This window comes from Salvia hispanica, chromosome 4 (assembly GCF_029641045.1).
Source record: "Salvia hispanica isolate PSC_SH4W2 chromosome 4, Shi_PSC_v1, whole genome shotgun sequence".
In the NCBI taxonomy this organism is placed as follows: domain Eukaryota; kingdom Viridiplantae; phylum Streptophyta; class Magnoliopsida; order Lamiales; family Lamiaceae; genus Salvia; species Salvia hispanica.
Window position 1 is genome coordinate 11,701,781 of NC_142695.1, and position 10,783 is coordinate 11,712,563.

Consider the following 10,783-nt stretch of genomic DNA (forward strand, 5'->3'; position numbering starts at 1 on the left):
GGTCATAAGGTGAGTATTAAACTTAGAAATCAATGTTTTTGAAGATCCTCCAACTTCTAATCAAAGCATTAGACTAATAAAGAAGCATGAAACATGGTTTTAGTATATTCTCTAGCGATTCCAACTTGTAATCAAAACATTCTTCAAGTATATAAAAAAACTCTATATAACTCCCACTTATGTACTTGATGCATCTAACCTCCATCGCTTCCTTGAAAGCTTTTTGTGAAAGAATTTGTTTGTTTCTCTTTTGATGCAATCTTGTAACTTCTATAACTCAACGTCTCACTATATTTCACATGATATGGTATTTTCTCTCAGATACATTTCCTAACTTTGTGTGCTCATAGTTCCTTTGAGTTAGACACAACATTGGAGTTATCTTGGGCTGGCTCTAAATCACGTTGAAATCCAACAAGCTTCCAAATCTTGCGTGAATTGCTCATTGTAAAGTAACAATTCTACTTTTGTCCACCAATAATAAATTTGGCAGTGAACGAAACAGATTTTAATGTAACTTGGTAAATTAAGAAAAAATAGAGAATAAAAATAGTTAAAATATTATTAATGATAAATGAGACTCGTTTCATTAGAAAAAAGAGTTATTATAAATAGATAGAAGCTAACATGAATGGCCAAAAATGAAAAAAATGTGAAAGAATGCCAGTACTAATATAGGATGAGATCCCCTACTGTGTACAAAAACACAACATTTGGTGTTGTGCATGAAACGCACCTAATACTAAATGAAACGCAGTTCATGTTTCTTTATGATAAAATATTAAGCAAATATAAATCATCTAAAGAAATGCAAAAATTATACGTGAGTACGTATATTTTCAAGAAAGGAAGCAACGCAAGTTTTTTATGTGTGTTTATTTTGTTTAATTCTGAATCTAACTAAATTTTTAAGTAGTATTAGTATAAATTTATAAATGAAAAAAGTATCGAATGAAAAATCAATTTATTAAACAAAATAAAGACACAGAGAAAACTTGCGCTGCTTCCTTTCCTGAAAATATACGTAGTCCATATAATTTGTGTATTTCTTTAGATGATGTATATTTTGTTCAATATTTTATCATAAAGAAACATGGGTTGCGTTTGATTTAGTATTATATGCGTTTCATGCACATCACCAAACGCTGTGTTTTTGTACACAATAGGGGTTCTCATTCCGTACTAATATACGTAACTATTTATAATTGTACATTATAATTTATACTCCATTTCCAAATAGATGACTCACTTGGATTATGACACAAGATTTTATAAGACGTTATTCTATGTGTTTATTGAAGATGACCCCTTAATTTTATGTGATTTTATTTTGTGTATTGAGTGGAGAAAGTAAAGTAAGAGTTAATAAAGAGAAGATAAATGTGCTTTCATTTTAAAATAATGAGTCATCTTAATTGTGACAAACTAAAAAATAAGTAGTCAGGGCCAGAGGGAGTATTAATTTAATGTGAAATAGAAATTTTTTTTAAAAAAAAAGCATCTTTTGTGAGACAAACTAAAAAAAAGTATGACATTTATTATGAAACAAATGATATATTACAAAAGAAAAAGAATAAAATAGTCGAGATACATATACAGGTGGAGTAACCAACGGACAGAGAAGTACAAAAAGAATTCCTCAAAAACCAATACTTATATTAAACAAAAGAAAAGAATATATATAAGTGCAAAATTACCATGTTTAGTCAGATGCACATATCCTCCCAGCTCAATAAAATTACAACGGACCTTTACCTAAATCGTTTACTAGCATAAAATTCAGTAATTATTTGTATGTAATACATATATATATTTATATTCCATAGCAACCGAACAAAAAAATCCCTTAATAAACTAGTTGTAAAGAATGACAAGAAAGTAAGATTACAACACTTCAGGCATCCCTTGGGTTTTGAGTAGGCAATTCTTTGCACATTACCTTCCTAGTAATTCACAAGGCACTTCGTGCAAAGCCGATTGGTATAATAGCCTCCCGACTTTTTATTAATCACCGTACGTAACAACTATTACCATACATCACGCAAGTACCTTCCCGTCATCTGCAGATTCTTTACAAAGCTCTCGGTTTTTGAGCTGTCCAGAGAGCCCTGGGATGAAAAAAAAGTAGTTTTAGATTTACATCAATAAAAAAATTAAATTTCATGAAAACCCTTTATTTGCTTCAGAGAGACAAACCTGCTCTTGAACGATAGTGTGGAGAGTTCGGTGGACATCACGCGCCATGCCCTTAGCATCACCGCATACGTAAACATAGGCTCCTTCTGAGATCATATTCCACAGTTCCGAGGCCTGTTTTTCGCAAGCAAAAGTTTAGATACGGATAAATATGACAAGATTGATATAGAAACATCAATGTCAAATGCAGCTTCTTGAGAGTTTTGAGTGGTTGATTACATAAAATTGAGTTGTACCTTTTGTGCCATCTTATGTTGAACATATTCCTTGGTAGGTCCGTCACGTGAAAATGCAAGGACGAGCTCAGAGATCACTCCAGCTTCAACAAAGTTGTTCAGTTCATCTTCATAAATGAAGTCCTGAGAAAGGTAACACATAAAAACTTGTCAATTGGAATAAATAAGGTTTTATGTATTTATTATAGAAATGGTGAAATAGTTGCTAACCATTTTTCTGTTTCTGCAACCGAAGAAAAATAAAGCAGGACCAAGTTCTGCACCAGATTCCTTCAAAGCTAATCTCTCCTGAAATACAAACAGAAAACTTATGATGTTATTGTGTATACATAAATTCTCAATGGCCAAATATGTAAGAACATGAATGAATCGAAACAAACCTGAAGGAAACCTCTAAACGGAGCCAAGCCAGTTCCTGGGCCGATCATGATAATTGGTAGTTTAGGATCGGCAGGGAGTCTAAAGTTAGAGGTCCTAACAAAAATAGATGCAGAAGAGCTGTTGGGACTTTCCTCCAATGGCACGGCATTCTGATAATGAGAAATAAGGTGAGCAAAAAATGGACTAAATCGCCTATAGTGATGAAAATATCATCAAACAAGTTTGACAATCTCATCAACAGGGATGAAGCTATTATACACGAGACAACTTTAAAGTAGAAATTAGAAAATGAAAATACCTTCATCCATGTTGAGCAGACACCCTTGTGGATTCTTCCTGTGGGAGTTTTCTCATACACCAATGCACAAGTGACATGAATTCTTGAAGTTGCGATCCTGGAGTAAAAAATTATAAAGCATTGAGAATCAAGTTGATGAATATAGATAAAAATAAATGAGGCCGAATGGACTAAGAGCAGGGGACATAAATTGATAGACTGAACACGAGCCACGATGCTATCATAGATACTCACTTTGGGGAGGATGAGATAGAATAGAATCGAGGCTGCAAGCGAGGAGCAATTGCTGCAAAGAAAACACCAAGAGGAGGCTTGACAGATGGGAAGTCAGCCATGACCTCAAGCAGGCTTCTCTGACCAGCAACGATATACTGTGCATATTCCTCCTGAAATACAGAAATGTATATTCTTAAGTTCATAACAAGAGGACATAAAGATTGAGTTCAGACATTAAAGATGATGGAGATAAATGTAGAAATATTTAATTAAACATGTCCGAACCTTTCCAGCCGAGGACGCAAGATGTTTAAGCCGATCAGCATCACTAGGGTCGGAAGCATAAGTAGCTAATGCAATCAAAGAAGACTGTAACAATTACAAACAATTTCTCATCAGCTGAGTAACTAACAAAAAACATCCAGGGAATAACGCAGCACGGTTACACAGCATACCTTTTTAGGAGCACTCAAAAGATCGGCATAGCGGCTTAGTGCAGTCCTCAAACTGCAAGGCGGGAAGGGAGGAGGCAAGGCACTTCCACCAAGTGGTGTGCCATCCTCTTTATCAGCGTGAACTGAGAAGTATGTTTCAGGAGAGAGACCAAGTAATCTTTCGGCTTCCTCAACAGTCTCAATCAAGTTCTCACAGTACACACCGACATGATCCCCTGTTTCATACCTGAGGAATAGAATAAGTTAGCGAAAAGAAAAGATTCTCCTTTCGCATTGCAGTCACGTTAAGACCAAGCAATTATTTATTTAGATACAGCAGGCCAATCAGTATTTAGAACATCCAACAGTCTGAACATGTAAAAGAAATAAAAGACTCACTCTAATCCACTGCCAGATATCTCGAATTCCAAGTGAGTGCAAGAGCGATCAGATAGAGTGGTATGAAGCTCTTTCTTTACAGCAACGTTTGCTCTACAAGAGAGAAAAATAAACCTAGAAGGTTAGGCAAAAGGAAATATTATACATGATAAAAAGAGAATGCAGGAGCACATCATCACCTGTAGGGATGCTGAGAATCATAGGCAGCAGTGCCATTGGCATGACCATTGGCAAAGCCATTCACTGATGCCAATTCTTCTGGTTGGTCATGAAACACAACACGGTATTCCAAAACTGCGGCAGTGTATGGAGTTGAAACAGTTGTTGCATCACCTTCATCACGGAGTAAATTATCCAACTCGGGCCACACATTCTCGCGCCTGCATTGCAATGTTGAGCACAAATTAGGAAAAACCTTACAATATTGTTAGAAATGGATGGAATTATAGAGTAAAAACTTATGCATGTTCTCAATACCATGCTGAAAAATCATCTTCAATGCACTGATCATCATCTCCAAGACCCACAGAGATAAGCCGCTTTCCACCTGGAGTTAGATAGTGTAGGTAAGAAAAAGTGGATAACAAATTACATGGCTACCACCAGGATAGACCCTGAACAAAGAATCCAAAACTCATTCTCTTTTCATCATAGATTCCAATTTAACTTCCGACTTATAAGACCATGTAATCTGTAAACCATGGGGTGCCATTGATGCCAATCAAACATTTCGAAAATCCTAACAATCACGTTTCAAAGAAAACATTCAAACAAAAAAAATTTACGCTCAGAGGTTGCATACCTTGCTCGGCGAGAATCTCATCCACCACTATTGCAATCTGTTATCAAGTAAGATAAAGAGATAACATGTGAGTACAAAATCTTGCCGTGTTCACATTTACAATTAACAGAGCGCATACAGACCTTGTTGAAATGTTCATACTGCCGGTTTCCAAGGCCAAAAACACCAAAATGGAGATTCTTATACAAGTTTCCCTTTTCCCTTCCCTGGAGCACAAAACTTTATCAAAATCAACCCTAAGGTAAAAAAGCTTATGCACTATTACTTTTTTTACCTCGACAAACCATTTATAAAACCTCGCAGCATTGTCGGTAGGCTCACCATCTCCATATCTGCAACCAGCCAATCCAAAACAACTCATTAACTTACTTATTATAAACGTGAGTTTATACACAAAAGCAATTTCACCCGTAAGCGGGAAATATGCATCTTTTCGCAATCGAGACTCATAATTCAACAAACGATGAACCTACGTTGCAAGGAAAAAGAATGCGTAAGTCTCCTTCTTCAACTTCTCCTCATACTCTTCATCATCAGCCGCATAATCATCCTAATAAACAGATCAAAACGCCATTAGAAAAGGAAACTAATGAATCTGCAAACTTAATTACTGAAATCGGAAAAGTAAGAGAACTCTTACCAAGTCAACCACTTTAAAGTTGACCTCCGGGTATCTAGCTTTAGCTTCTTCGGAAAGGGCCTACACAGCAGCAGAATCAAATCATTATTCACCAAAACAAATCAAACATATTCAACAAATAATTGAGATCGATAAAATAGAGTATTCTCGGAATTTCGATGCAATTGAACCACTCTTTTTTCCAAAAACCTAAAGTAAAAGTGAAAAACCTTTTTTTTTATTTTGCTAATTATTTACCCAATGATTAAATAGAGTATTCTTAGAATTTCGAATTTTAGAAACAACAACCACCACGAATCTTAAGATTTTCAACTTACTTCAAACTACAGCGATCCAACTCTCTCAGTGGAGAATTTCGATGTAATTGAAATTATTTGCTAATTATATACCTTGGCAAAGCCTTCAGCGGTGCCAGTCTGCGTCCCGAAAAAGATGGTGACCTTCTTCTTCCCATCATCCTCCTCCTCGGCCTCGGAGAACATCTTCGGAACCACGAGCTTCGGCGGCTCCGCCGCCTTCTTCGCCGATCCGGCGCCGCGCTGCCAAATCAGGTAGACGGCGCAGCCGAGGAGCACCGCGACTGAGGTAGCGAGCATCATCATGAGGTCCTTGTTCTCCATCAGCATCGCCACCACGTTGGGCTGAGCAGCATCCGCGGAGGCGTTCGAATTGTCGAGCTTCATTCCTTTGAAGATCGCAGTCATCAAATCGAAGGGGGAAAGCTTCTCGGTAGTGGATTCCATGTAGAGAAGATGAATTGCGATCGAAGTCGAGCACAGAAGAAAAAGTTTCCACCGAATTTCGAAATCAGAGCCTCTCCGTCGTCGGCGTTGGGGAATGGAGGTTAGTTGAAGAGAGCGTAGGTGAGTTTGGAGAGACTCTGACTTCTACAGAAAATGAGAAAGGGGATTTTTGGGGGTGTTTATAAGCATACATACACAGAGAGGAGAAGCGATACAAACGCCTACCAAACCAGACCGGTCAATACCGCCACCTAACCACTAACCACTATCACGGGTTAGATTCGGAAATTCTCATTAATATCATTCATAATCAATAATTTTTTAAAATACTGGACTCATTTTTTTCCCTTTTCTCGGTTTAATAATATCAGAGTCATTTTTCTTTTAAGTAAAAAGAATACATTTTATCATATTTACTTATCACTCTGTCTTACTTTATTTTATTTTTTTTTTCTCTCATACTTTATTAGTAGTATCTTTTTATTTAATGGAGTACATTACACATATTTTTCTTAATTTCCGTGATGAAAAAAAATTCCTCCAATACTATGAAACGAAGGGAGTACTATATTTATATGAGAGCTTATTCAATTTGAAAGATTGTAGTATCTCATAATTGAATACTTCTTCCATCTCAAAAAAGATAACCTCTTTTTTGGGCGACATAAAATTTTATGTAGTTTTATTTTGTATGTAAGTATAGAGAGTAAAGTAAGAGCATTCGCAGCGGTGCTCGCTGGCACGGACGCCGTCCGTGCCGCTGGCGCAGTGCACCACTGCTCGCCGCTGCGCTCAATCTGCTGGCACAGTGCTGCTCGATGCATCGAGCACTCCGTGCCAGCGACCACACTGACGTGGCGCAATTCTATTCGCCAACGGTATATCCGCTGGATTTTCCTTTTTTTTTAAAAAAAATATCGAAAATAATACCAGAAATTTTAAAAAAAATTGGTTTCCCAAAAAATATAGCTGTTTATTACTATTTTTTGAATTTTTTAATTCCAAAAACATCTATAAATACACACATTCATAATCCATTTCATAAAACTCATCTACATCTTCCTCACTCACTCAAACCCTCTCTAAATTCAAAAATGGATTTCACCGATATCATTGCGGAAACGGAGTGCGAAGAACAAGAATACTATGAACAATATTGTGTCACCTATGTCGCTGACAATACCCCCGCCCCTCCTCCTCGACCAACTAGATCAACTCGCCGCTATATCCCTCGTGATCGGGAGGGAGCCAACGAAAGGCTCGTTGCCGACTATTTTTCCGACCAGCCGCGGTTTCCAGAAGATTACTTTCGGTGCCGTTTTCGCATGTCAAAACGGTTGTTTATGCGTATTGTCAACACATTGTCCGTCCGTGGTGAATGCTTTCAATCACGTAGATACGCAGCCGGTCGGCAAAGTCTCTCGGCGTTGCAAAAGTGTACTTGTGCTATCTGACAACTTGCTACTGGGCAAACGGCTGACCTCTTCGACGAGTATTTGCATGTCGGTTAGTCAACTGGAATCCTATGCCTCAAAAATTTTTGCGACAGCGTTCATTCTGCTTTCGGCGAGGAATTCCTTCGGGCACCCACCACCGAAGATTGTCAACGGTTGTTTCATCTTCACGAAACAGTCCACGTTTTTCCCGGTATGCTAGGCAGCATTGACTGCATGCATTGAAAGTGGAAGAATTGTCCGACTGCTTGGAGGGGGCAATACTTAAGCGGCCACAAAGGCGGTGGCCCAACGTTTATTCTTGAAGCGGTCGCCGACTACCGCCTATGGATTTGGCATGCATATTTCGGTGTTACCGGATCCATCAACGACTTGAACGTGCTCTATTATTCACCACTCTTCAATGATGTTTTGAATGCTGTAGCACCGGCGATCGACTTCACCATCAACGGAAATGCATACCACATGAGTTACTATCTAGCTAATGGTATCTACCCACGTGGTCGACTTCCGTGAAGACGTTCAGCAATCCGCAAGATCTGACGGATTCTTTTTGCGCAGCGTCAAGAGGCTGCTCGGAAAGACGTCGAAAGAGCTTTTGGGGTCCTTGAAACCCGATTCAACATTGTAAAGACCCCGCCTCGGCTGTGGTATGTTAAAAATATTGCTGACATCATGTACACGTGTATTATCTTGCACAATATGATTATAGCTGACGAAGGTCTGAGGGCGGCTAACTTTAATGACGAGGATGGAGCCGGGAGCTCAACCGCGAGGTCTCCCCCACGCCGAGGTGTGCATACGACGGTGGGCGAGAGGATCGAAACAAGACACACAATGCGCGACAGCAGAATCTAATCAAACACATTTAGGCGAAATTCGCCAACGCGTAGTGGATTTTTTTTAATTTTATGAATTTAATTATGTAATTTTAAATTTTTGGGATTTTACTTATGTAATTTTTAATGCATTTTAATATTGTGGAAATGTTTTTCTTTAAATTAAGTAATGGAATAATGGGACCCTTGAACACGGATGTGGATGCTCTTGCCTAAGAGCAGGGGGTAAAAGTGGGTCCGAGCCCACGTCCGTGCTCTTGCCAAATAGCACGGATGTGGATGCTCTAAATAAAGTAGAGATAGTATTTCCAATTTTAGTAATGAGTAATTTTGATTTGGACAAACTAAAAAGAAAAGTGAATCATCTTCAGTGAGATGGAGGAGTGTGTATTTATAATGAGATTGAATCTCACAACTTAATCCATTATCATATGATAATAAGTTATAGTCATTCTCTTCCAACTAAAATAAGAATATAGAGCAACTTTAAATTATTGGATTAGTTGTCACAACCAATCAGATGTCTACAAATCAATTAATACCCTTGATAATTATTTTAAAAAAAAGCTACACAATTTAATCGTATAGTCGTTTGATAATGTGTTTGGCAATAAAAAACAAAAAAAAAAATACTAATTTTAGTTATAGCCAACAATTAAAGATAAAAATGTCTGCTAATAGAAAATGAAATCCACAAAAAAGTACTCTTATTATAAATAGATGAATATTTAATTTTATTGGACATTCAAAATATAAAAAAATATGGAATATTTTTGTGGAATATATTATTTTGTGTATTTTTCTTTTACTCCAAGTAACTTCCCTATTTCATGGCAATTTAAGGCCAGCCGAATATTAGATTTGTATTTAATTTACTACTTTAGCTACCAACAATTATGCATTTATTAACATTTAATGATTTGTTGTGTACCCTACTAATCAATGAAACAAAAGAAAGAAAGGAATTAAAAAATGGAAAATGCAGGAGAACCTATTTTTTAGAGCCTTGGAATTTTAACCTCCAAAGTTGCAGCTAAACGCATGAAGTGGGGTCATCGTTATTAACGGTGGCATTTGAATTCAAACTATTTGACTAATCTGCCCCTCGTGAATTGGTTGAAAAACTGATCATCTTAGTCTTAACCACGGTAAATACTAAAATATTGCTAAATTAAGGAATAAATATGATTTGGATCATCTGAATCTCCAAAATACCCCTTCGTGTCTTGTAGTGGTAATAAATACTCTGTATTTTACTAACATGTTTAAGCGACGGAAAATGCCCTCGTGCGTCGCCTGTATTACAGTAAGCCACTCATTTTTCTACACGTGTTTAATTGTTGAGTTCTTTTCGTCCACTCTTTTATGGTCCAGTAGTTTCTGTTTGACTAGATTTCCTAATGACGAGATACGTTTGATTAAATTGCACCTTTAGTAGTATTATAGCGTAATCAATAAAAGTTGGCTATACGAAAGCTCTTAATAAGGAAAAAAAATGTATGTGGAATGGAACAACTGTTTACTTTTGAGTCTTTGATCACATTTAACTAAGGCTTAATTTGCCGAAATTAAAATTAATTTAGGTGAATAAGTTACAAACACTATTGAAATAAGTAATATTCTTTTCGTTTCATTATTCTAAGTGAACCATTTTCTTTTTTGGGATGTTTCACTCTAAATGACACATTTCTAAAAATAGAAATATCACATTCTCTATTTTTTCTCTCTCTCCACTTAAGTCACAAAACACACTATATAAAATTCCGTGCAGGAATAGAAAATGCTCCACTTAGAGTGTGATGGAAGGAGTGTTATTCTACGATAGTATTGTTAAAATTATGCATGATAAGACTAATCAAGGATAATCTCGAAGACATGTTCTAGAGATAACCTACTGATGAAGGGAGGAATATGTGACCAAATATTCCTTAGGTTCTGTTTGGTATACAAAATTGGAATTGAAATTGGAATTGGAATTGGAACTGGAATTTTATGAAATTGAATTGGAAGGAATTATACTCAAATTACATATCCTATGTTTCATAAAATGAAGTAATTGATAGTATAAAATTGAATTTAAAGAATTTGTATACACACCACCCTGCACACAAAGATACACACATTGCGCATATTATACCGGGGCGG

At 36.8% G+C, this 10,783-nt stretch overlaps 1 protein-coding gene across 1 annotated transcript; it reads right to left on the bottom strand.

The window, feature by feature from the left end:
* Positions 1-1,635: 1,635 nt before the first annotated feature.
* On the bottom strand, positions 1,636-6,509 carry LOC125194046 (NADPH--cytochrome P450 reductase-like). The gene is made up of 18 exons (XM_048092047.2): positions 5,992-6,509; positions 5,603-5,662; positions 5,436-5,512; positions 5,237-5,294; positions 5,085-5,168; positions 4,963-4,999; positions 4,638-4,707; positions 4,340-4,540; positions 4,161-4,253; positions 3,783-4,008; positions 3,613-3,696; positions 3,346-3,497; positions 3,112-3,208; positions 2,813-2,962; positions 2,643-2,720; positions 2,433-2,555; positions 2,197-2,310; positions 1,636-2,108 (listed from the first exon to the last, which is right to left on the bottom strand). The coding sequence occupies exons 1-18, from the start codon at positions 6,343-6,345 to the stop codon at positions 2,028-2,030; spliced, it is 2,139 nt and encodes a 712-aa protein (XP_047948004.2). The 5' UTR covers positions 6,346-6,509; the 3' UTR covers positions 1,636-2,027.
* Positions 6,510-10,783: the final 4,274 nt, after the last annotated feature.